This window comes from Cetorhinus maximus, chromosome 27 (assembly GCF_964194155.1).
Source record: "Cetorhinus maximus chromosome 27, sCetMax3.hap1.1, whole genome shotgun sequence".
Classification (NCBI taxonomy): Eukaryota; Metazoa; Chordata; class Chondrichthyes; order Lamniformes; family Cetorhinidae; genus Cetorhinus; species Cetorhinus maximus.
In genome coordinates this window covers 11,393,869-11,421,496 of record NC_135905.1, presented here as the reverse complement: position 1 = coordinate 11,421,496, position 27,628 = coordinate 11,393,869, and the positions used below count along the sequence as shown (strand labels likewise).

Here is a 27,628-nt window from a genome sequence, read left to right as displayed (position 1 = left end):
CAGTCCCCTGCAGTCCCTGTCCGTAAACAATAGCCTGCTGCTTCTTTGAAACTGGAAGGTCTCTGATTGGCCCCCCCAATTTTAAGTACCTGCCCACCATCAATAATTGGATGGCAAACCTGTATCCAGGCCAATTAAGGAGGCACCCCGAAAATTGCAATGAGTGCCTGATTCCCCTCGGGGGTGGGGTCGGTGTCTGGAAACAGCCGCGGCCTGTTTTTCCCAACCCCCGGAGGGAAAATCCGGCCCAGGTTTTCAGATTTACCTTATTAAAATCCATCATCATTTTGACCATTGAGGTCACACATCACATTGAGTAGGAGCAGGAGTAGGCTATTTGGGCTCTCAAGCCTGTTCCCCTACTCAACAAGATCCTCCACCTCAATTCCACCTTCCTGACCTTTCCCCATATCCCTTAAATTCCCTTAGCATCCAAAAATTGGTCGCCCTTTCTCTGTTTCAGTGAAAAAGGGCACCAGTTACCGTAGCCTCAAAATTTAGACTTTGATTCTTGACATCAATCACAGATATGGAAAAAAAACCAAGAAGATTTTCCTGTTCCCCCCACTAAATCCCCTCACCACAGTAATAAATCCCCCAATAATCCTTCAATAAACCTCTCACCTCAGCTATAAACCTGCCAAAAAGACCCCCATCACATCACAGCACTAAATCCCCCACCCCCCACCCCCCTCATGAAGCCCACCACAGTACTAAGACCTGCCAAATATACCCCTCAACATTGCAATCAATTCCACCCCCTCCCCTCCAAAAATATAATCCCTCACCACAGCACTACCGGCCTCCAACGAATCTTTGTGTCATCTGAAAAATAACGTCATCTATGGATCTCTTGGGCTCTTTCTAAGTTCAGTACTGGGTCTTTTTGATACCCTGAGAAAGCAGGAGGCCCCATTCCTGGTTTGACGATGGCTCATCGACTTGAAACATTAACCCCGTTTCTCTCTCCCCAGATACTGCCTGACCTGTTGAGTATTTCCAGCCTTTTCCTGCTTTAGTTCAGGATTCCCAGCATCCACAGTATTTTTGCAGTTGTTCCCCACTCTTACGCCACTAACATCAGAAGGTTGCCACTAGGGCAATGTAGCTTTCCGCCAGCATTGAGCAAGCCTCAGCCGACAGTATAACTCCAGTCTTGCCATTTGCGTTTTGTGCTTCCAGTGTTAGGCCTGCAGAGTTGTGCCACTGTTTGCAGTTGAATATTATATGATACCCACGCTCATGTGATGCAGGTTATTAAATGGTCAGTCTATACGCAATGGTGATACGCTCTTTGTGTCCTCTTGCTCCTATCCCCACGGTCTCACTGATCATTTTGAGACTGAGTGATCTGTTTTTTGTGCCAGTCAAAACCGCCCTCCCAGCATCTGCCACTATTGGTCAACTGAGCACCAAGACTTACATTTATACAGCGTTTTTCACGATCGACAAATGTCTCAAAGCACTTTACAGCCTTTGAAGTACTTTCTTCGTAGCGTCATCACAGTTGTAATTGCAGCCGCCACATTAGTGCACAGCAAGCTCCCACAAAAAGCAATGTGATAATGACCAGATGATCTGTTTTTGTGATGTTGATTGAGGGATAAATATCGGCCCAGGATAGCTCCCCTGCTCGATGTTGAAATAGCGCGATGGGATTTGACCTTTTACACCCACCTGAGGGGGCAGGCGGGTAGCCACAACTTAACATCTCATTCCGAGCTCCCTCAATACTGGGCTGAAGCATCAGTCTTGACCTCTTGTGCTCAAGACCTGAAGTGGGACTTGATCACACAACCTTGTGATTTAGACATAAGAGCATGACCAACCGAGCTGTGCAATCATCAGTTGCGATTGCTCACTTCATGGAACAGAGAAGCGTTTGAGTTTTTCATTTTCTTTTAATATGACAATGTTTGTGCCCTCTCCTGGAATTGTATCTTCTGTGCTGTAATCATACACAGGTATATTTGTATCAATATTTGATGATGCTAATGTAATTTTATTATTTATTTGCCAGAGGTACAATTCCCACAGCAAAATCCGCACTTTCTTGATCCTGAATACTCAAGTGGAGGCCCTGGAGACGCCTGTGAGGTAAGAGAAAAGGTCTCAGCCGTACTCTGCCAATACAAACGCAGTGGAGCAGTCACAGGTGACCTCTGCCCTCTGACCCCACCGGACTTTCCAAGGTCGGGCCAGGACAATTAAGGTAAATGCTGGCAGAGGCTGCCTGCACCCATCTGGGCCAGGCCATACATGCCTGCTCCAGGATGATGTCCGCAGAGATAATGGGTCCATGGACAGCCTCTTATAAGAGGGCCAGCATGATCACTATGCAATATTGAGGATAATCAGGCCTGGAAATGCCATTTTTTGCCCCACAAGCTGTCCTGCACACCAGGTTCACCTCTGGGTTGCTCAGCAACAGGGTGGCTAGGACCAGGGAAATTCCCGACGTTGGGAAGTTCCCTCCCCACTTGGCCCACTCGCTCCGATTCCAGAGCCCATGCGCAGGGTGGGCACAAAGGCCCAGCCACCCCTGTGCGCGTTGGCTGCCAGCAAGATTCTGAGCAGAAACCTAAGACGTACATGTCCCGCCTGCCTGTCTCAAACCTCCGCTCCCTGACCTGCCCCTGCCCGGCTCCTCCCCGGCCAGGGTCATCGCTGAGGGCCGTGAATTTTGGGTCCAAATTGTCGGGTCCTCTTTGTCAGTTGGATACGGGCGTACCCTCCACACTTGGGCTCAGTGTAAATCCTGCCGTGCGTGTTCAGAATAAAAAAACAGCTATTCACTTCCTGCTGCCAGAATAAGAATTGCCATTCCTAATCTACAAGAGCATGGGGCAGAATTTTTAGCTCGGTGTGCGGGCGGGCGCCCGACCCGTTCCAGGATAAAATGGCGCGTGATGACGTCGGGTGAGTGTCCCGATGTTATCCCACGCTCGCGCGATATTTCGGTAGGTGGGCGCGCGCGCAAGAGCTGGAAGACAATTAAGGGGGCAATTAAGCCCATTAAACTTCCAATTGACTCCGATTTTTCCTGGTCCGTCCAACCTTACAGTTGGCGGGCGGGCGAATGGGCCAGGCGGACTTTGCATTTTTGATGCAACCTCATCCAAGGGCGGGATGAGGCTTCCGTTATTAAATTTCCAAAGGAAAATGTTCGGACAGAATTTTCACCGTCTCTATGTTCGGGTGACAGATTCTGATGCGTGGACATTTTTTTCTGGATTTTAAGTGGTTGCTTTTAAATTCTTCAGCACCACCCCCCCGCCCGCCCCGAGGCAGCTCTCTGCCTTCGGGGAGCGTTCATTCCGCGCTCCCCCCACACCGTGCCCACGCTGACTTCAGCGCCCACCCTCCTCCCGGCCCCCACCCTACCCCGGGAACGCTGAGTATTTCAGTGCCCGTTTCATGCTGGTTGGCCATACCCACCAAGCTAAAAATCCCTCCCCTTGTGATGATCGAGGCAACCCTGAGCAACCTGGAAGAAATGAACAGAAAATCTTTGCTGCTGACTATGTACAAAGCCACTAAATTGAAACAGGAGGATGGTGGATGTGATAATTAGTACCAAATTTTCATTAACTCATGAAAATGACTTCCATCTTCAAGATGCTTTTTAAATATGTCATAAATTGCGTTTGTAAGTTAAGCTAATTAGATGATAATCTTACTTTCCTAAAAGTCTTTTCATAACAACTGTTTCTAGTTAGACACATATTGAGCTAAAAAAGCAGAGTAAGTAAAACATTGATAATGATGCATAATTTGCCCATGTAATGTAATATCTAACATAGCAACAAAATATATATGTTCCAGATCATAGCAACTTGTTCTGTAAAATAGAAGACTTTCCTCAGCCTCCCTCTGGTTCTTTTGCCAATTATTTTAAATCCTCTGGTTACTGACAGTCACCTCAGTGGAGACAGTTTCTCCTTATTCAGTAATTTAGGAAAGCTGGTATATTTGGAGCGGTGCTAACAGCTTGGGTAGCAGAATGGATCCTTTCTCTGTTCCCATCTAGTGAGGTTTCCCCTTTAAATTGACAATCTATTCCCCTTAAGTTTCACATTTCTAGAGTTTTGTTGCCGAATATTCTTAGCTGGGGTGAATACATCGGTCCATCTCGGAACGACACGTCAGTTAATCTGCAGCTGCCGGGGGAAGTTTATAGGCAGGTTCAGTTGGGGCATTCAAGAGGGAATTAGACTGTTATCTGAAAAGGAAGAATGTGCAGGGTTACAGGGAGAAGGTGGGGGAATGGCACTAAGTGATTAGCTTATTCATAGAGCTGGTGCAGACATGATGGGCTGAATGGGTCTCCTTCTGCGCTGTAAACATTCTGTGATTCATCTTTCCTTTTCTGCTGCTTTGCAGACTGCAGGGAATAATGGCGTTCACCCAATGCGTCCTAGTCAAGAGCAGAATGGAAATCCCAGCTTCAATGTTGCACGAAGCCTTGAACACAGCCCAGACTGGTAAAAAAAACTGACGATTTATTCTGTGATCTTACCTGTGATGTTTGCCAATGTCACTAAGGCCCTCTGATTGCTCCTTGCCATTATGCATGGGGTAATGTGTATCTAACTCTCCAGATCTGGCAGGCTCTGCTACACGAGCTGTGTTCAGCAGTGCGGTCATTGTGTTCACTGTGTCCCAGACTGGGAATGTTAACCATCAGCCGGAGTTCCTGTTCCTGATTGCTCCATTTACAGAAACCTTGAGTGCACAGATCAGAGAGGAAGGACAGAACTAGGTTCAGTTCTGATGCCTCTCACAGCCAAACTATGCGTTCACACTCAGGGGTGGACTCACACTTAAACACTAGTTTTCTGGGCAAGGTACCAGGCTTATAGATGTGCTTATAGAAGATATCATGATTGAGAGAACCCATTCCCTCTCATCAGTCAATGTCTTCAGGGGAAGAGGGGAGAAATTTCAAACAAGCACTACGCGCTGAATGGTCTCCTGTGTAAAATCTGATGATTCTAAATGGAGGAGGAAAAACGGCAACTATATCCATTATGATTCAGAGCAATGGATAAACCTTGACTTTGATTCTTTTTCGAAAATTCCTTCACGCTCTCCTGTGCTATTGCTCACAGTCTGAATACTGTTATCCGGTATACTGTTATCCATTATACTGTTATCCAATACACTGTTATCCGGTATACTGTTATCCAATACACTGTTATCCGGTATACTGTTATCCAATACACTGTTATCCGGTATACTGTTATCCAATACACTGTTATCCGGTATACTGTTATCCGATACACTGTTATCCGGTATACTGTTATCCGATATAGCGTTATTCAGTAAACTGTTAACTGATATACTGCTATCCGGATTACTGTTATACAGAATGCTGTTATCCAGTATACTGTTATCCAGTGCACTGTTACCATTATACTGTTATCCAGTATAACAATGTGGTATACTATTATCGACTATATTGTTATCCGGTATACTGCTATACAGTGTATTGTTATCCAGTATACTGTTACCTGGTATACTGTTACTGTTATCCCATATACTGTTATCCCGTACACCATTATTCAGTATACTGTTATCTGGTATACTGTATACTGTTATCCAGTATACTGTTATCCGGTATAGTGTTATCCGGTATACTGTTATACAGTGTACTGTTATCCAGTATAGTGTTATCCGGTATACTCTTATCCAGTATACTGTTATACAGTGTACTGTTATACAGTGTACTGTTATCCAGTATAGTGTTATCCGGTATACTCTTATCCAGTATACTGTTATACAGTGTACTGTTATCCGGTATACTGTTATACAGTGTACTGTTATCCAGTATACTGTTATCCGGTATACTGTTATACAGTGTACTGTTATCCAGTATAGTGTTATCCAGTATACTGTTATCCAGTATACTGTTATACAGTGTACTGTTATCCAGTATACTGTTATCTGGTATACTGTTATACAGTGTACTGTTATCCAGTATACTGTTATCCGGTATACTGTTATACAGTGTACTGTTATCCAGTATACTGTTATCCAGTATACTGTTATACAGTGTACTGTTATCCAGTATACTGTTATACAGTGTACTGTTATCCAGTATACTGTTATCCGGTATACTGTTATACAGTGTACTGTTATCCAGTATACTGTTATACAGTGTACTGTTATCCAGTATACTGTTATCCGGTATACTGTTATACAGTGTACTGTTATCCAGTATACTGTTATCCAGTATACTGTTATACAGTGTACTGTTATCCAGTATACTGTTATCCGGTATACTCTTATCCAGTATACTGTTATACAGTGTACTGTTATACAGTATAGTGTTATCCGGTATACTCTTATCCAGTATACTGTTATACAGTGTACTGTTACCCAGTATACTGTTATCCAGTATACTGTTATACAGTGTACTGTTATCCAGTATACTGTTATCCAGTATACTGTTATACAGTGTACTGTTATCCAGTATACTGTTATCCAGTGTACTGTTATCCAGTATACTGTTATACAGTGTACTGTTATCCAGTATACTGTTATCCAGTATACTGTTATACAGTGTACTGTTATCCAGTATACTGTTATCCGGTATACTGTTATACAGTGTACTGTTATACAGTGTACTGTTATACAGTATACTGTTATACAGTGTACTGTTATCCAGTATACTGTTATACAGTGTACTGTTATCCAGTATACTGTTATCCGGTATACTCTTATCCAGTATACTGTTATCCAGTGTACTGTTATCCAGTATACTGTTATACAGTGTACTGTTATCTAGTATGCTGTTATACAGTGTACTGTTATCCAGTATGCTGTTATACAGTGTACTGTTATCCAGTATAGTGTTATCTGGTACACTGTTATTTGCCAGTCTGTTATCTGGTACACTGCTATCCGGTATACTGTATACTGTTATTTGGTACACTGTTATCGGGTGTACTGTTATCTGGTATACTGTTATCCGGTTTACAGTATACTGTTATCCAGTATACTGTTATACAGTGCACTATTATCAGGTATATTGTTATCTGGTATACTGTTATCTAGTATATTATTATCTGGTATACTGTTATCCGGTATACTGTAACCCAGCATACTATTATCTAGTATGTTGTTATCCAGGATGCTGTTATACAGTATACTCTTATCTGGTATATTGTTATCTGGTACACTGTTACCTGGTACACTGTTATCTGGTATACTGTTATCTGGTATACTGTTATCTGGTACACTGTTACCTGGTATACTGTTACCTGGTACACTGTTATCTGGTACACTGTTATCTGGTATACTCTTATCGGGTATATTGTTATCTGGTACACTGTTACCTGGTATACTCTTATCTGGTATATTGTTACCTGGTATACTGTTACCTGGTACACTGTTGTCTGGTACACTGTTACCTGGTATACTGTTATCTGGTACGCTGTTATCTGGTACGCTGTTATCTGGTACGCTGTTATCTGGTACACTGTTATCTGGTACACTGTTATCTGGTACACTGTTACCCAGTATGCAGGGATACTGTTTAACATAGGCAGGAGTTTTACATCATGTAGGGAGTTAATTTCCATGGAAGTTCTCGCAATCACTAATGGAATATCTTTGGAAATCCAAAGAAATACTTCATTCGCTTTTCCCCATGGAATGTTGGCCAAAGTTAATGCAGCCAGTCAGACAAACTCTGGCAGATATTTACTCCTGTTCTATTGTAACGCGGTTTTGTTTCCTGCTCACGGATAAGAAATCGGGGGAGTTTTCCAATTTAAATATTTGAGTGTGGGTCTGTACCCACTGGAAACACCCATTGCCTTTTTTTTAACTAAATCCATTCCCGGAATGCGGGCATCGCTGATCAGATTGGAATTTATTGCCCAACCTGAGTTGCCCTGAGGAGTTGGTGGTGACAGGTAAAGAGCAGCCAAAGGTTAAACCATGTTGGGTTAAGAGTCGGCTCACAGGCCAGACTGAGTGAAGAACGCGAGAAATGTGTCCCCTCGAGCCTGCTCCACCATTCAGTATGATCAAGGCTGATCTTGGGCTTCAACTCCATTTCCGCCCCCCAACCCCTCAATCCCCCAAATCCCTAAGAGACCAAAATTCTGTTGACCCCAGCCTTAAATGTACTCAACGATGGAGCACCCACAACCCCCTGGGGTAGAGAATTCCAAAGATTCGCAAAACTTTGAGTGAAGTAATTTCACCTCATCTCAGTCCTAAATGATCGGCCCCTTATCTGGAAACTGAACCCCCGTGTTTCAGATTCCCCCGAATGGTGGAAACAATCTCTCAGCCACCAACCTAAAGTACAGTCGCTTTCGTTCCCTAAAGGACCTGAATAAACCGGTCGGGGTTTTACAACAATCCGATCGCCTCAATGCCACCTTTTCTTTTACTGAAACCAGCTTTCCTGAAGAATGCAGGCTGTGTTATTCTCTTACACAACTTCCTTAAAAAAAAACATTGTTATATAAAGGCACCATCTCAGTGCAGTAAGAGTTTAGTTCTGTTCCTACAAAGGGAAACCTTCACCGATTTGAAAAGACGCGCAGGATGAATGAGTTATGAAGTTTGTGTGCACTTGAACGCGGGGAGGTCGGCCATTCAGTTTGCTTTTATTTTAAAGCTCAGTGAACTGCAACCAGCGTCGCTCAGGAGGGCTGTATGAAGACCAAGGGAGGGATGAAGAGGCAAAGTATAATTCCGATGGCTGGAGCAGTGATGAGGATCGACCTCGTTCCTCGTGCAGAGTACCTGCTCCCCCTACAGGTGAGCTTCAGGATAACAGGCCTTCCCTGTCCAGGCACTGTGACAGGAACGTTATATATAACCCTGGAAACAAAGGACAAAACTGTGACTCTTTAGAAAACAAAGTGGGTGCTGTGCCAGAACATTGTAAATTAAAGTTGCATTCAGCAAAAAATTTGCTGCAAGGAATTATTACAGTTGTTCATTTTAAAGTGTTACACATATACTATTGGTAATGTTAAGGCTGAAAACAAAATATATTAAGGTTTAAGGGTTAATTCTCAGCAAGGGCGTTTTTCTGACACTTAGCTGGACTATAGATAGATAGAACAGGACTTTAGCCCTCACCGTACCTTGCTACCCCTTCTGTGGCCTCTCTCCCCACCCTGTCCATCTTTTGGTAATATATATCCCATCTATATCACATCCCATCTATAAATCAGGTTACTGGTGTCAGCTGGGGCTCAGTGATGCCAGCCTCCCCTCTAAGTTAGGAAGGCAGAGATCAAAGTCTCACTTCAGGGGCCTGACTCCATTGTCCAGGCTGTGTGGCGCTGAGGGAGTGCTGCACTGATGAATAAGATGTGAAAACAAGTCCCCATCTGCAAGCGGATCTAAAAGGTCCAATGGCATTTTTCGAAGTAGAGCACAGAAACTCTCCGCAGTGCTCCGGCCATTGTCAATCCCCCGGCCAACATCACTAAAAGAGATTGGTCAGCATTTCATCGCTGTTTGTTGGACCTTACTGTGTGCAAATTGGTTGCCATGTTTCTCTATGTTTGAACAGTGACTACATTTCATTTCATTGGTTGTAAACTGCTTTGGGATATCCTGAGGTTGTGATAAGTGCTGCAGAAATGCAACTTATTTCTTCATCAAAAACTCCCTGAAATGACATAGTGACAGATTTCTGGCAGTAAACGTGGCCTGATTTGGTATCTCAATGAATGAGACACTGACTACACCATTTTGTGTAACTTTTCCCAACACAACGATGATCAAAATAATACGGTTGTCCTGATACTCCTGTTTCTAGCTCGCTTATGCTTATTTCCCAAATGCCACAGAGAGGAAAAAGTAGCGGAGGTCCCATTGTATCGGGTCTCCAACCCCTGGGTTTTCCAGACCAGTCCAAAATGCTACAGCTGGTCCTTTCTCTACGATGGCTGCAGTCCAAGTCTGGTAACCTCCTCACTATATGTTTAAGGTGGGAACGTTTTTTAGAGTTGCTGTCACTGCCCTTGTGGTTTGATTCCCCACACAGTCAGGAAGGGTCTGACAGGGCATAGCAGCAAGGCAAAACGGACCATAAAGGTAAGTCAAAGATTTATTCAACAGTGACGCCCTGTGTCTTTGGGTCTCAGAGCCTTTGAGTCCTTCCTGGAGAAAAAGCAGATGGCTCCAACCCCTCAACCAGGCCTGCAGCTACAGGCCTCTTTGTGCCATTGACTCTGGCTCCAATTCCCTGCACAAGGCCTTGCCTGGAAGTGAGTCTATCCCAGAGTGTCTCACTGGGCTAGAAGTCTGGGACACCTCATTCGGGTATGCTTTGGCTGTTCTACACCCAAACAAGGGAAGTGGAGGAGGAATATCAGGACCCGTATATAAACGATGGTGAAATGCTTTGTAAGAAGTGTAATATGAAATAGGAGCAGAAGCAGACCATTCGGCCCCTCGAGCCTGCTCCGCCATTCAATAAGATCATGGCTGACCTGTTTGTGTTACTGATTCCACATTCAAATCTACCCCGGATAACATTTGATCTCCTTGCCTAACAAGAACCTATCTGCCTCCATCTTAAGGATATTCAATGACCCTGTCTCCACTGCCTTCTGAGGCAGAGAGTTCCAAAGTCGCACAACCCTCTTAGAGAAAAAAATTCTCCTCATCTCTGTCCTAAAAGGGCAACCCCTAATTTTAAAACAGTGGCCCCTAGTTCTGGACTCACCCACAAAAGGAAACATCATTTCCATATCCACCTTGTCAATTCCGTTCAGGATCTTATATTCTTCAATCAAGTCACCCCTCACTCTTCTAAACTCCAGTCTGTCTAACCTTTTCTCATAAGACAACCCACTCATTCCAGATATCAATCTAGTAAACCTCCTCTGAACCTCCTCTAATGCATTTACATCCTTCCTTAAATAAGGCGACCAAAACTGCACATGGTATTCGAGATGTGATCTCACCAATGCCCTGTATAACTGAAGCATAACATCCTTACTTTTATGTTCAATTTCTCTGTAATAAAGGATAGCATTTCATTAGCCTTCTTAATTACTTGCTGTACCTGCCTACTAACTTTTTGTGATTCATGCACTAGAACACCTAGATCCCTCTGCACCTCAGGATTCTGCAGCCGTTTTCCGTTTAAGTAATAAATATGGCACCATCCAAGCACAATTTCTGCTTCTTGGAAGGCTTTTCTTTAAACAGGCACTGTGTTCTCTTGAAATATTCCATATGATTAAAGGGGGTGGAAAGATTTGAGTGGTCAGGTCAAACAGGTGATTCTGAATTGAAAGTCCAATGATTGGAAAGAGAAGGGTAAAACTAATTCACCACTATCCAAAATGAAATTCTACACCTAAGGTCTTTCTATTGCGGACTTGCTTTCAAACTCTGTGTGTTTTCCCCTTGCCTCCCTTAGGTAAGCCCATGGTATCAGAGGTTGAGTTGATCAGTTGGCCTGTGGTGAAGAGTCCAATGGGCAGTAAATACTCTGGAGCAAGCCTGAAGGCTCTCATTGCAAACCTTCAACAGCAGCTGGAACTGCAGCAGCCTCTTAAGGAATTTATGGTATGTCAGTGAGCTCCACCTGAATAGCCTGCGAAACTGCAAGTACTTATACCTGAGATGTTTGGACACATGGAAAATATCACTGGGGTTCGAGTTTCCTCCTGCTCCCACTCCATGACTTTATTGGGGGGCTGGGAAGGTGACCAGAGTTAGGCCAAGGTCAGGAGATCAGCGTTGGTCCACGGAGAGCAGTGGAGAGCAGTGCATTAGGTTAGGACAAACTGAGTCGACACTTGTGAAGGTGAGGAATCTAGGTTGGGAGAAAAGTGAAAGTTGGGCCAGTAAGACTGCGAAGGTGGAGATACCAGGTTGAGAGAGTTGGTTAAGGCACGAGGTCCGGAGAGCAACAGGGTGTAGGGTTTTTGGGTGAGATGACCAGTAGGTGTCAGTATTCCAATAAAATGCAACTCCTTGGCACAACATCACTGCGATTTTATTTGCAAAGTGAGGAAAGCCGTTTAAGAGCTTAGAAAGCATCATTCGATGCCTTAGATACACCCATATTTAAAGAACCATGTTCACTGTCTCTTGGTTTACGATACTTGCGTTATGTGGTCTGCACAGTAAAATTTGGGCGGACGATCCATCCATTTGCCTTATCTTCTAGAGGAAGAGTCCCCTCCAGTGAGACAGATAAAGGCTCCATTATCATTACTTTAACTAAATAGTCACCAATTTAGTGTAGCTACAATCGCAGCCCAAATTAAAGCCATCCCCTTACTTTAAATCAATCCTTTCATGGTATAAGGTCCATTACCAAAACTTAGCCCTTAGTGCCACATGTTAAACATCTTTTTAAAAAGAAATATACAATAACTTGGAAAGTGTGTTTAAAAGCTCTTGAAGCCTAGGTCTTATAGATTTGACTTTACCTCATGGAAACTAAAGATAAGTTAAATGCAGGAAAGAGGCTGCTTATTTCGAACATGAACAATTTATTTGCTCTCAGTGAGCTGAGTTACTGATTACCACAATGAATGATACAGAAGGTGGTACTGTTCAGTCTTGGACTGATCGGAAACAATGTACTGTGCAGCACTCGTTAAACGGTATTGCTTTACTGCCAATTTTTTTTAGTGGGATTGCTTGTCTAGTTAAACCTTTAAAAGGTTTGTGACAGGATTATCCAGTGTAGTGGGCTGAACACGTTTTCTACTAGCAGTCAATCTGAATAAATTAGTGAAAACAGTTTTGCCAGCCACGTTAATGAGTTATGTGGACTGGTCGTTTAATTAGCAGTAATCCTCAGTGAATGTAAGTGTTGATACTAAAGGGCTGAATTTCTTGATGTGCACTCACATCGCAGAGCCACTCTGTCTGGGAACACAGGACACTGCAGTTGAGATCCCCAACGATTTTTGCAATCTTTCATTTTAAGGCAAAAGATCTTGAAATCAAAAGATTTAAATTAATTGTGGAAAAGTGTGGGGTGGGGGGAAATGAGGAGATACTTTTTTCACACAGGGTGTTGTGAAGATCTGGAATGCAGCATCTATGGGTGCCAGGATCAGATTCCAAAGGAACTTTGAAAACACGTACTTGAAGAGAGCTAATTTTATCGGGAGGGGGGAAAAAGCTGGGATTTGGGAGTAAATTGGAAAGAGCCAGTTGAGTCTCGATGGGCTGAAAGGCCTTTTTCAGTGCTGCAAGATTCTAAAATCGTGAGGAGCCCACCTATGGTACAAGGGATCACACGTTGAAAAATCAGCTGCGAGTAGTGCAGTATAATCGCGAAAGATCTGCGACTCATATCCATGTGTGAATAAATTTATTGAGAATTTCAATCAAGATTAATTTGGATTTAGAAAGATCTAGCGAAGAAGCAGCAAAGGATACTTCTTAGTCCTTCCAGTAGTGTGGAGACGATTACTTTCCAGCTCTCCCTGTTTTAAATGTGATGTTTGTGTTAAATCTGGACTCTTATCAGTCGGCTGGTAAAATGAACCTTTTGAAGCTGGTTTCTGAAAAAATGAACTAAAAAAACTCCTGCCTAAAAATAGACTGTAGATACAAAGGACAGAGGAGAAAGGCAAGGCTAAGACTTAAAACTTCATTAAAAATATATGAAATGCGTTATATTAAATCATTTAATTATATTAAGTGTTATATAAAAACAATAGAGAGTATAAAGAATATGAAGAATAAAGGGCGGCTGGTCATTTTTTTTTCTAAATGTTTTATCTGAAATGAAGCTTACATGAGAACATAAAAAATAGGAGCAGGAGTAGGCCATTCAGCCCCTCACACAAGAACGCAAGAGTTAGGAGCAGGAGTAGGCCATTCAGCCCCTCGCACAAGAACGCAAGAGTTAGGAGCAGGAGTAGGCCATTCAGCCCCTCGCACAAGAACGCAAGAGTTAGGAGCAGGAGTAGGACATTCAGCCCCTCGCACAAGAATGCAAGAGTTAGGAGCAGGAGTAGGACATTCAGCCCCTCGCACAAGAACGCAAGAGTTAGGAGCAGGAGTAGGCCATTCAGCCCCTCACACAAGAACGCAAGAGTTAGGAGCAGGAGTAGGACATTCAGCCCCTCGCACAAGAACGCAAGAGTTAGGAGCAGGAGTAGGCCATTCAGCCCCTCACACAAGAATGCAAGAGTTAGGAGCAGGAGTAGGACATTCAGCCCCTCGCACAAGAACGCAAGAGTTAGGAGCAGGGGTAGGCCATTCAGCCCCTCACACAAGAACGCAAGAGTTAGGAGCAGGAGTAGGCCATTCAGCCCCTCGCACAAGAATGCAAGAGTTAGGAGCAGGAGTAGGACATTCAGCCCCTCGCACAAGAATGCAAGAGTTAGGAGCAGGAGTAGGACATTCAGCCCCTCGCACAAGAACGCAAGAGTTAGGAGCAGGAGTAGGACATTCAGCCCCTCGCACAAGAACGCAAGAGTTAGGAGCAGGGGTAGGCCATTCAGCCCCTCACACAAGAACGCAAGAGTTAGGAGCAGGAGTAGGACATTCAGCCCCTCGCACAAGAACGCAAGAGTTAGGAGCAGGAGTAGGACATTCAGCCCCTCGCACAAGAACGCAAGAGTTAGGAGCAGGAGTAGGACATTCAGCCCCTCGCACAAGAACGCAAGAGTTAGGAGCAGGGGTAGGCCATTCAGCCCCTCGCACAAGAACACAAGATTTAGGAGCAGGAGTAGACAATTTGGTCCCTCGAGCCTGCTTCGCCATTCCATAAGATCGTGGCTGATCTGATTGTGGCCTCAGCTCCACTTTCCTTTCTGTCTAACCCAGAAGCCTTGACTCCCTTGTAGATCAAAAACCTGTCTAACTCAGCCTTGAATATATTCAATGACCCGGCTTCCACTGCTCTCCGGGGAAGAGAGTCCCCCGCACTAATGACCCTGCGGAAGAACAGAAATCTCTCCTCCGCAATTCCCCCAGGACATCCTCTCAGCATCTACCCTTTCAAGGCCGCCTCAGAATCTTACAATGAGGCAATAAACCAACAAAGCCATTTATTTTACGGTATTTGAGGAACGCTTATTTTTAACGTTAAGACTTATATTTAATGATTGAGTTAAAAGAAGAAAATAGTCCTCGGAGACAGTAATTCCCTGACAATGGTAATCGGAGAACTAAATATGGGTACGGAATATTTTTCCATGATAACCAGTGTGTTCAACCTCTGTAAAAAGCATCACTGGAACTGCAGAATTCATTTTGAGAGTTATTTTCTAAAAAAACCACCGCATTTCAATGTATAATCGCTGGGAGCTAAAGGGTCCTTTAAATCTGGGCATCTCATGGCACAGTCACAGCTGCGCTACTTTCAGAGGGAGAAGTAATGCGGGCTTGAATTTAAACAGGCATTGCTAACGTGCCTTTAATCGAATGTGTGGTTCTAAACCTGACCAGGGAGATCCACTCTGAAAGGACATGACGCAAATTGTCTTTCAGTGACAAGTACCAATTAGATTTGTTCTCGCTCTGCCAAACTGTGGTTCATGCCACCAAAAAGGGCCTCGCTCTCCATTCTGCCCCCTAGCGAGCTTCAGGCATGCGACATTAATCAAGCAGTGGGCCAGACGAGTGGTGGCTGTCGGTGCAGTGAGAGGTGGGAGCGAATCAGCAAACTGGTCGTGGATGCTAAGGCTGTTAAGGTGATGAAAATTGAAATCGCTGGCCATGATAAGGTTATGAATAGGAGCCAATCTGTTCCAGTTCAACTGAAATATCATCATCGGATGTGACTCAAGTGTCTCCGAGATTGGTAAGTGGAGCAAATAAGAAGGAATCTGTCTCTTCAGAAAACATGAGCTTCATATGCAATTAATTCAATAATAGTGAATGAGAGACGACAGGGTGTCTTGGCATTTTGTTGCCTCTTATCTTCTTCAGAAAAAAACAAGGTTAAAATACAAATGAACAACAGTATTGTGACAATTATGATGGTCCCTCGCTCATACAATCTTTGGGATTGAATTATTCCCCGATGGACATTAGATCAAAATGCTCGAATGCAATGGTATGCAAGGATGTTTGAAGCTTTACCAGTAGATCAGCACTGCGGAGAATGTCTGCTAGAAGCTGCCTGCGTCCTGATGTACCCCTGCAGCATTCGGCACTGTCTGTCTGCATCACTTGGTGCTGTTCGACACCTTGTTAACCCAATGTGAAGAACCATCAATTGAGAAACCTTCATGTCAAGCTTCACACTATATGTTTGATCCTGGGAAGTGGAATTCAGCTTATCTTTTTCACCTACTTGTGAATGCACTGCTTTATCAGTTATTGTAAAGCCAAGCCATTCAGGGAATATTTCCTGTATTGTCAATGCTCATGTGCTGTCTCTAGGCTGTAAATACAGAGTTTATAGATGTTGCATGCCCTGATGGGGATAGCTTTAAATATCACCAATCAGCTCCCTTCAAATTGTCAACTATAATACTCTTTCTTTTCTGCTTCATTCCTCCCCTCTATGCCGAAGTCTCTCTTCAGACCTATTGATGTCCGTAACTTGCCCTACTTATCTTTCATACATTCACTTCCCATCTCATTCCTTTCCATTCCACTTTCACTTTGGGGAGGTCCTTGCTGCTGTGATTAAGGAGCTCAGATGGTTGAGTGCCAGACTGCGAGCTAGCAGTTTCTGGGTGTAAATAGGGCAGGACTCAGTTCATCATTCAAGGAGGACAACAGGCCTTAAAATGTAAGGGAAAGCCAGGAGACTGCACGGTGCTAAAGCAACCCAGTTACTACAAACAGAAACGATTGTGAAGCCATCTTGTTTTAGTTCAAAACAAAAACAAAAATACCTGGAAAAACTCAGCAGGTCTGGCAGCATCTGCGGAGAGGAGCAAAGTTAACGTTTCGAGTCCGCATGACTCTTCAACAGAACTAAGGAAAAATAGGAAAGGGGTGAAATATAAGCTGGTTTAAGGGGGGGGGGGGCGGGGGGGGTGGGACAAGAAGAGCTGGATAGAGGGCCAGTAATAGGTGGAGATAACCAAAAGATGTCACAGACAGAAGGACAAAGAGGTGTTGAAGGTGGTGATATTATCTAAAGGAACGCGCTAATTAAGGGTAGAAAGCAGGACAAGCAAGGTACAGATAGCCCTAGTGGGGGTGGGGTGGGGTAAAGGAATCAAAAAAGGCTAAAAGGTAGAGATAAAACAATGGATGGAAATACATTTAAAAATAATGGAAATAGGTGGGAAAAGAAAAATCTATATAAATTATTGGAAAAAACAAAAAGGAGGGGGAAAATCGGAAAGGGGGTGGGGATGGAGGAGAGAGTTCATGATCTAAAATTGTTGAACTCAATATTCAGTCCGGAAGGCTGTAAAGTGCCTAGTCGGAAGATGAGGTGCTGTTCCTCCAGTTTGCGTTGAGCTTCACTGGAACATTGTAGCAGGCCAAGGACGGACATGTGGGCAAGAGAGCAGGGTGGAGTGTTGAAATGGCAAGCGACAGGGAGGTCTGGGTGATGCTTGCGGACAGACTGAAGGTGTTCTGCAAAGCGGTCACCCAGTCTGCGTTTGGTCTCTCCAATGTAGAGGAAACCGCATTGGGAGCAACGAATGCAGTAGACTAAATTGAGGGAAGTGCAAGTAAAATGCTGCTTCACTTGAAAGGAGTGTTTGGGCCCTTGGACGGTGAGGAGAGGGGAAGTGAAGGGGCAGGTGTTGCATCTTCTGTGGTTGCATGGGAAGGTGCCGTGGAAGGGGGTTGAGGTGTAGGGGGTGATGGAGGAGTGGACCAGGGTGTCCCGGAGGGAACGATCCCCACGGAATGCCGCCGGGGGGTGAAGGGAAGATGTGTTTGGTGGTGGCATCATGCTGGAGTTGGCGGAAATGGCGGAGGATGATCCTTTGAATGCGGAGGCTGGTGGGGTGATAAGTGAGGACAAGGGGGACCCTATCATGGTTCTGGGAGGGAGGAGAAGGTGTGAGGGCGGATGCACGGGAGATGGGCCAGACACGGTTGAGGGCCCTGTCAACTACCGTGGATGGAAAACCTCGGTTAAGGAAGAAGGAGGACATGTCAGAGGAACTATTTTTAAAAGTAGCATCATCAGAACAGATGCGACGGAGGCGAAGGAACTGAGAGAATGGGATGGAGTCCTTACAGGAAGCGGGGTGTGGGAGCTGTAGTCGGGGTAGCTGTGAGAGTCGGTAGGCTTGTAATGGATATTGGTGGACAGTCTATCATCAGAAATTGAGACAGAGAGGTCAAGGAAGGGAAGGGAAGTGTCAGAGATGGACCATGTGAAAATGATGGAGGGGTGGAGATTGGAAGCAAAATTAATAAATTTAATGGTGATGAGTCTCTCCAGGTTTTATTAACAGGTTGTCCATCAAACGTTTGTTGGATTGTCTCTTTGAACTCTTTTTTTTTGACAGACTTTGAGTAGTTGTGAAAACGTTTCTTTAGTCACCTTGATCAAAGGGAAGAAGACCCCAATAATCAAAGCTGATGTCCTTACTCACCATACAGTTTTCCTTTCGTGGGTCTGATGTTTGATACAGAGGCATCAAGAGATCTATATTGCAGGCCTCTCTCTCTTAAAGGTTTCCAACATGGATGGGTGATCCAAAGTTATTGAAGGCATCAGCAGAGCCTTCAGAGATGTTTATTCTGATTTAATTTATTTAGGTTTTATTTAGCTTTCAGCCAGGAATTTAAGGCTCTGCCACGTTGTGTCTTTCCCCGGCGAGCTATTTAAGTCTCCATTCAGTTCGGTGGGACCATAATATCCAGCCGGGATATTACATACAATCCTGGCCTTTATTTTATTTACTGTGCTCATTTAGGTTGTCAGCTGTGGCTCAGTTGGCAGCACTTGTGTCTCTGAGGTTCCAGGTTCAAGTTCCACTCTAGGACTTGATTACGAAAATCAAGGCTAACACTCCATTACAGTACTGAGGGAGTGCGGTACTGTCTTTTGGATGACACGTTAAACTGGTGCCTCCTCTGCCTGCTCGGGTGGATGTAAAACAAATCTCATGGCACTATTTCAAAGAGCAGGGGAGATCTCCCTGGCCCGAAGAAGAGTAATACGGACTCGAAACGTTACCTCTGCTTCTCTCTCCACAGATGCTACCAGATCTGATGAGTTTTTCCAGCATTTTCTGTTTTTATTTGCGATCTCCCTGGTGTCCTGGACAATATTTATCCCTCAACCCATGTTGCAAAAACAGGCTATCTGGTCATTATGCCATTGCTGTATGTGGGAGCTTGCTGTGCATAAATTGGCTGCCGATTATTCTACATTACAAAAGTGACTACACTTCTAAAGAAGTACTCAATTGGCTGTTGTGGTGGTTGTGAAAAGCACTGTATAATGCAAGTCTTTTTTTTATTGCTTTGGACTGTGTTAAAATACTGGTGCCAGATCAAGTATTCTATTTGGTAGAACAGAAGCGAAACCCTGCAGGTGTTGGAAATGTGAGACACAAACAGACAATGCTGGAAACGCTCATCAGGCCAGGCAGCACCTGTGGAGAGAGAAACAGAGGCCGGGATTTTCCAGCCCTGTCAAGGCTGGGACTGGCCTCAGGAGATTCGGTGGCCCAGCCAAAAGCCCATTGACTTTCGGCGAGACCCGGACGATCCCAGCGGCGAGTTGGGGGCGGTGGAAAATCCACCCCAGAGTTCCTCGAAAAGTCTCCGATCTGAAAAGTTAACCCTGTTTCTCTTCCACAGGCGTGGCCTGGCCTGCTGAGTGTTTCCAACATTTCCTGTTTCCAATTCTGTGACTCTAACTAGTCTGTTGATTGAGCTGCCTTGCTGCTGTGTTAGTTTTGCCGCAATATAAACCAACTCCTAACTTTCCATGCGTATTACATCGGAGTGTTGTTCTGCACTGATTTTGACAAGGCTAGAATTCTGGAGTGAACCATACCAGTTCCAGTCAGTACGCCAACTGTTAATTGGTTCAACTCGTGTCCGAGATGTGGTGTGCACATAATCACATTGCCGTTCATAGGCAACAAATGCTTTGTCTACACAAGTAGATGTTTGTAATGGGGATGCATAAAAATTATCAGGAGAAGGGATGAGTTCAAAAGATCAACAACATTTCATCCTCCTTTCACGTGTTGGTAGCCCTGCGCAATAATTAGGCTGACCTGCGATTAGGACAAGTGGTTTGTCAACACACAAATTCACCCAAATTTTACCGACACTAATTTTTAATGCACAATGTTGGTCATTTTTAAAATATTTGATTTTGAGATGTCAGAATCACTTGCAAGGCCAGCATTTATTGCCCATTCCTAGTTGCCCTTGAGAAGGTGGCGGTGAGCTGCCTTCTTGAACCGCTGGAGTCCATGTGGTGTAGGTACACCCACAGTGCTGTTAGGGAGGGAGTTCCAGGATTTTGACCCAGCGACAGTGAAGGAATGGCGATATATTTCCAAATCAGGATGGCGTATGGCTTGGAGGGGAACTTGCAGGTGGTGGTTTTCCCATGCACCTGCTGCCCTTGTCCTTCTAGATGGTCATAGTTGTAGATTTGGAAGGTGCTGTCGAAGGAGCCATGTGGAGTTGCTACAGTGCATCTTGTAGATGGTACACACTGCTACCACTGTGCGTCAGTGGTGGAGGGAGTGAATGTTGAAGGTGGTGGATGGGGTGCCAATCATGTGGGCTGCCTTGTCCTGGATGGTGTTGAGCTTCTTGAGTGTAGTTGGAGCTGCACTCATCCAGGCAAGTGGAGAGTATTGCATCACACTCCTGGCTCATGCCTTTAGATGGTGGACAGGCATTGGGGAGTCAGGATGTGAGTTATTTGCAGTGGGATTCCCAGTCTCTGTCCTGCTCTTGTAGTCACAGTATTAATATGACTGGTCCAGTTCAGCTTCTGGTCAATGGTAACCTCCAGGATGTTGATGGTGGGGGATTCGGCGGTGGTAATGTCATTGAATGTCAAGGGGAGATGGTTAGAATCTGCTCAGTGCAAATCACTTGCTCTTGCACCAAGTCACAATGCCCGGTCAGGGCTGAGACAGCAATTGAACCAGTCAATCAATAATGCACAGTAGCGTCAGTAAAATAATGCCCCATTCAGAGTATCCAAACAAATGCATGGTGCTTGGTGCTAGGTCATTACCAGGTGCACACTTTGTGAAGCTTGCAATAATGAATCGTTTTGAATTTAGGCTGTGGGAGTTCAAGGCTGAGCATCATGGAGACATAAGAAAGGTAACAGTTGAACCCCATCCGGGTGTAATCAATTTATTTGTATCATGTATGGCCCAGATTTTGCAGTAGCAATTACATTGAAACCATCAGCGTTCACCATCATTACTCCTCTGAAACTGACAACGCCTTCTGGAATCTGCACACCTGCCGTCAAACGAGGAATTCTGGAAACTGTTAGCAGTGATTTTCCATGGTGTACTTTGTCAAAGTCCCACCCAGATGGTAGTCAAGTAGAAATTACCAAACTGACAAGAATTTGCCCTTTTACACTATTGGTGCTGCTGTAAAGACCCTTGTAAAAATTACTCCTTGTTGAATGAGGTGTAATTATCTCTTTAACCGTGTCCTAAGTTTATAATCACTGCTGAATACCCTCACTGGCCCTGAATAATTTTATATTTATAAAAAAAAAACAAATTTCTCTATTATGATTTTTTAAAAATCACATTTTTAAAATATTCAATTTTTGTTAAAAGTTCATGTTATTTCAATATCTACCTTAATCTCATGTGTATGTCCCAATCACTGATTTCACTCTGTAAATTTAATTATAAGTGAAAAAAACATGATTATTATTCCCTGCTCTGGAGGTCTTGTGGCACACTGAGCCAGAAGCTCCGGGTTCAAGTCCCGCTCCAGGACTTGATGGTCAGGAATAATGTGTCATAACATGGCCAAACAGGTTGACCATCAGTCTGAAAATCCTTCCGTTGGCAGGTGGTAAAAGCAGGAGAGATTCCTGGTCAGTCAAGAAAATTGAAGTCCATCATTATCCATGACTCCAGACTACAATGTGCATTTAAAAATGTACGTTGCCACAGCAGCTCAGATTTCTTGGGGACCAGTTAGCTGGATGGCCGGTGTGGACCAGGTTGGTGCCAACCGCAGGGGGTTTGATCCCTACTCCCAGCTGCAGTGGATTTGGGAGCTTCCTCCTTGCCCTGTCTGTGGCGCTAGGGGTTGGACCTGACTTTACGCAGAGAACTGGAGAAGATTTCCTGGTTTGCTGTCTGTGAGGTAACTTGAATGTGATTGGCTGCTTACCTTGCTTGATTGCCTGGGAGGTCCCCTTGGCTTAGCACCAGATTCAAACTGAAAGACGTGCCAGTGAGAGATCGCTAGAGCTTTTTGGGGCGCTTTTTCCAGGTTAGCAAGTCACTTGGCCACTGACCACTAAAACCAGGGCCAATACATTACTCCACAACACAGCTGCATATGTGACTGCATCCTTTTTAGCATAATTAACCAACCAATATCCACTTAACATTTAGTGAGCTGTCGTGACTTACATCCCTCACACCTCTTCCTCTCTCTTAAAGGCACTGGAGCATCTGAAACCTATTGATGACTGTGTCGTGGGAAAAGCTCCAGAAAACAGGGAAAAGAACAGATATCGGGACATCCTGCCTTGTAAGTAATTTCGCTGGGAACAAACGCCATCACAAACCAGGAATCCTTATCATGCAATTGTTTATTCTGTCAACTGGCATCACATGAGTCCGTTGGGTGCCAATAATAAACCTTCAGTAAGATCAGGTCGATATGTAAACTTGTAAGGTCCTCTGTAAAATCCTTACAAGTCCAGCATTCGAGTCTTTCAGGTGAAACCCAATTGGATGTCAAAGATCCCACAGCAATTAAAGAGCAGCAGGGGAGTTCTTCCTATGCCCAACCCAAAATTTCTCTCTCAACCAACATCCCTAAAGCAGTTAATCTGGTCATCCATTTCAACACTGCTTGTGGGAGCTTGCTGTGCGCAAATTGGCTGCTGTTTTTCCTACATGGCGGCAGCGACTACACTTCAACTGGCTGTAAAGTGCTTGGGTGGGTGGGGGGGGTGGCCTGAAGACGTGAAAGGTGCTACACAAATGCAGGTTTTTGTTTTCTTTGATTCGTTCTTCGATTTTCAGATCGAGATTCAGGTAAAGAGGAAAATGTAAAACATGGAGCAAATATTAAGGGGTGGGGATTGTGGGGGGGGTGGGAGGGGATGTAAATTCAAAATTAATCAGTGGCCCAGATTTTTCAGTCTGTGGGGCAGCTCGCCACCGACATCAAATAAATCTCCGTACGGGTCAAACACCATCCCGATGGTAACAATTTTTGGCTGTCTTGAGGAGGATTCCCTCCGAGCTTGGGTTACAGTGGGGCCCAGCTGAAGGCTGGCACAGCAGAAATGGGCTGGCAGTTGTGGGTATAGTTTACAGTCACTGCCCCAAAAAAAATTGGGGGTAAAAAAAGACATTGGAAAAGCGCCTTAAAAAGCCCGTTGGAAAATCACATTTTTAGCATCCATAATTAACTTTACAAAAGCATGGTGTTTTTAAAAAGCGCCATAATTTTAATCAGGTAAATCATTTTTTAAAAACTAATACGTTATTTAAAAAGTCTGACCGCTCGTATCGAAAAGCTATAGATTTGACTTTTTTAACGGATTGAGCAGCATTTGAAAAGGTTTCATGTTACGAACAGCTAAGTCAGTCCATTTTCACTTGGGAAAGTGTGTGGGCCTCCTCATTAAGTAGTTGTGAATCGAGCAGAGGCCCCTTACGCCTGAAAACACAAAAATTGAAATGTATAATTCATTTTGGAATTAGCGGGGCAGTTATCCCAAATTCACACCCATCCCCTAACTGGTGTTGAAGTAACGAACCGCCGGGAGTAGCGTTTATAGTCCGGGAGTTGCAGGGTCTCTCCGATGAGTCCAGTAGCGGCAACACACGGAATTTGTCGCCACTATTTGCACTGTCAAATCCAGCCTGATAGCTCGGTGAGTGAGTCATCAATCAATGAAACAGGCCCCCTCGGGAGACAGTGGAAGAGGGTGGTATTGACGCATTCAAACATAAATTAAATAGATTTCTATCAGAAAGTAACATTTTGGAATCCAGTAAATGAATCGTCTGAGATGTGATGTGTGTGGTAAGCATAGCTTGCTGGGAAGGAACAGGTGATTTTTGGGCCTCTGTCAGTCGTGGCTCAGTTGGTAGCAGCCTTGCTACCGAGTCCAAAGGCTGTAGGTTCAAGTCCCAGTCCATGTAGTACTGAGGGAGTGCTACACTGTCTTTGGTGCCATCTTTTGGATGAGACATTAAACCAAGGCTCTGTTTGTCCTTCCACATCGATGTAAAAGATTTGATGGCACTAATTCAAAGAAGAGCAGGGTATTTATCCCTCAATCAACATCGCTAAAACACAGATTATGTGGTCATTATCTCATGGCTGTTTGTGGAAGCTTGCTGTGCACAAATTTCCTGCTGTGTTTCCAACGCTATACTTCAAAAGTACTTCATTGGTTTAAAGCACTATGAGAGGTGGTGAAAGGTGCTATATAAATGTAAATCTTCTTATGGTTTCCAAAGCCCTCCACCACTGGATCATAGAATTGTTATGGTGTAGAAGGAGGCCATTTGGCCCATCGTGTCTGCACCAGCCCTCTGAGCGTTTTAACTTAGTGCCAATCTCCTGCCCTTTCCGTGTAACCCTGCACATTGTTTCTATTTATATAATCATCCAATGCCGTCTTGAATACCTTGATTGAACCTGTCTCCACAACACTTCCAGGCAGTGCATTCCAAACCCGAACCCCTCGCTGTGTGAAAAAGCCTTTTCTCACCTCGCATTTGCTTCTTTTGCAAAACACTTTGAAACTGCCCTCCAGTTCTCGATCTGTTTACGAGCGGGAACAGTTTCTCCCCGTCCAGACCCCTCATGATTTTGAAAACTTTTATCAAGTCTGCTCTTAGCCTTTCCCTCTCCAAGGAAAACAGTCCCAACTTCTCCATTGTTTCCTCATCAATTGTATTGTGCATTTTGTTCACTTGAGGTACATACATGTACCAGCAAGGGGAGTCTGCGAGGAAGAGATAATAAAGGGTCCATGTTTAACAGCCCATGCAGTTCTGATGTAGTCCTGCCACACCCAGTGGTGAATGGTGGTGGACAATTAAACAACTCACTGGATGAGGAGGCTCCATAAATATCCCCATCCTCAATGATGGAGGAGCCCGGCACATCAGTGCAAAAGATAAGGCTGAAGCATTTGCAATAATCTTCAGCCAGAAGTGCCGAGTGGATACTCCATCTCGGCCTCCTCCAGAGATCCCCAGCATCACAGATGCCAGTCTCCAGACAACTCGATTCACTCCATGTGATATTGAGAAATGGCTGAAGGCACTGGATACTGCAAAGGCTATGGGCCCTGACAATATTCCGGCAATAATACTGAAGACTTGTGCTCCAGAACTTGTCGTGCCCCTAGCCAAGCTGTTCCAGTACAGCTACAACACTGGCATCTAACCAGCTATGTGGAAAATCACCCAGGTATGTCCTATACACAAAAAGCAGGACAAATCCAACCAGGCCAATTACCACCCCATCTGTCTACCCTCAATTGTCAGTAAAGTGATGGAGGGGCACATCAACAGTGCTATCATGCGGCACTTGCTTAGCAATAACCTGCTCAATAACGCTCAGTTTGGGTTCCTTCAGGGTCACTCAGCTCCTGACCTCATTACAGCCTTGGTTCAAACATGGACAAAAGAGCTGAACTCCAGAGGTGAGGTGAAAGTGACTGCCCTTGACATCGACGCAGCATTTAAATGAGTGTGGTATCAGGGAGCCCTGGCAAAACTGGAGTCAATGGGAATCAGGGGAAAAGTCTCCACTGGTCGGAGTCATACCTAGCACAAAGGAAGATGGTTGTGGTTATTGGAGGTTAGTCATCTCAGTTCCAGGACATCACTGCAGGAGTTCCTCAGGGTAGTGTCCTAGGCCCAACCATCTTCAGCTGCTTCATCAATGACCTTCCTTCCATTATAAGGTCAGAAGTGGGGATGTTCACTGATGATTGCACAATGTTCAACACCATTAGCGACTCCTCAGATAGTGAAGCAGTCCAATTCCAAATGCAGCAAGACCTGGACAATATCCAGGCTTGGGCTGACAAGTGGGGAGTAACATTCGCGCCACACAAGTAGCAGGAAATGATCATCTCCAACAATTGAGAATCTAACCATCGCCCCTTGACATTCAATGGCATTGCTGAATCCCCCAGTATCAACATCCTGGTGGTTACCATTGAACTGGACTAGCCATATAAATACTGTGGCTACAAGAGCAGGTCAGAGGCTGAGAATCCTGCGGCGAGTAACTCATCACCTGACTCCCCAAAGCCTGTCCACCATCTGCAAGGCACAGGTCAGAGTGTGATGGAATACTCCCCACTTGTCTGGATGAGTGCAGCTCCCACAACGCTCAATAAGCTTGACCCCATCCAGGGCAAAGCAGTCTGTTTGATTGGCACCCCATCCACAAACATTCACTCCTTCCACCACCGATGCACAGTGGCAGCAGTGCGTACCACCTACAAGATGCACTGCAGGAATTCACCAAGGCTCCTTCGACAGCACCTTCCAAACCCACAACCGCTACCAACTAGGTTGGTAAGGGCGGCAGACACATAGGAACACCACTGCCACTGGGAAGTTCCCCTCCAAGCCACTCACCATTGTGACTTGGAAATATATCACCGTTCCCTTCACTGTCGCTGGGTCAAAATCCTAGAACTCCCTAACAGCACTGTGGGTGTACCTACACCACATGGACTGCAGCGGTTCAAGAAGGCAGCTCACCACCACCTTCTCAAGGGCACCTAGGAATCGGCAACAGCGCTGGCCTCTTCAATGACGTCCACATCCATGAATGAAAAAAAATCCGAAACGTCTCTGGATGAATAATTAACTGTTTCTGCCCCAGGAACTTCACACCACTGACCTATATTGACTCTTGGTCTGCAAACAACTCAATTTTAAAATTGTCAACCTTGTGTTCAAATCCCTCCATATCCTCACCTTCCCCTATCTCGAACCTCCTCGATCCAGCCCTGCAACCCTGCATAGTCCCTGCATTCCTCCAATTCTGCCCTTTAAAGGTAGTAGCACAGGTTAATAAAGTCATTGTAAAAAGCAAGCAAGCATTGAGGCTCATTTCTAGAGGAATTACAATGAGAAACAGAGAAGATATAGAATTTGGATTAGACCACACTCGGATCTTTTTTTTTTGTTCATGGAACGTGGGCGTTGCTGGCTGGGCCAGCATTTATTGCCCATCCCTAACTGCCCTTGTTCAGAGGGAATTTGAGAGGCAACCACATTGCTGTGGGTCTGGAGTCACATATGGGCCAGAGTGGGTAAGGACGGCAGATTTCCTTCCCTAATGGACATTAAATTATAAAGAGGGTAAAGGTGCAAAAATGATTTAAAAGGATACTACCTGAACTGAAAGGTTGTATCTATGAGGAAAGATTTGGAATTGGCTGAGGTGCCTTTCTCTAGGGAAGGAAATTCTAGGGGGGAAGGGGGGACATGATGGAAGACTTGAAGATGATCAGGAGGTGCGATAAGATAGATGCTGAGAAGAT

General features: G+C 44.7%; 3 protein-coding genes across 6 annotated transcripts in view; 2 read left to right on the top strand and 1 right to left on the bottom strand.

Moving 5' to 3' along the window:
• The window catches only part of ptpn20 (protein tyrosine phosphatase non-receptor type 20), a 336,983-nt gene that overhangs the window by 289,195 nt on the left and 20,160 nt on the right, over positions 1-27,628 (top strand). For all 4 annotated transcript variants that reach the window (XM_078530719.1, XM_078530716.1, XM_078530715.1 and 1 more), the window contains 5 exons: positions 2,021-2,097; positions 4,384-4,484; positions 8,639-8,781; positions 11,411-11,559; positions 22,527-22,617. In XM_078530719.1, the coding sequence (XP_078386845.1) occupies positions 2,021-2,097; positions 4,384-4,484; positions 8,639-8,781; positions 11,411-11,559; positions 22,527-22,617 (561 nt within the window). The remainder of the gene's footprint in view (positions 1-2,020; positions 2,098-4,383; positions 4,485-8,638; positions 8,782-11,410; positions 11,560-22,526; positions 22,618-27,628) is intronic.
• The window catches only part of mapk8a (mitogen-activated protein kinase 8a), a 485,513-nt gene that overhangs the window by 437,727 nt on the left and 20,158 nt on the right, over positions 1-27,628 (bottom strand). The window lies entirely within an intron of this gene.
• Positions 4,999-8,466, top strand: LOC144668475 (uncharacterized). Its single transcript, XM_078530508.1, is given in 4 exon segments — positions 4,999-5,015; positions 5,112-5,294; positions 5,569-6,931; positions 8,275-8,466. Coding segments are annotated over 4 exon segments (1,755 nt in total).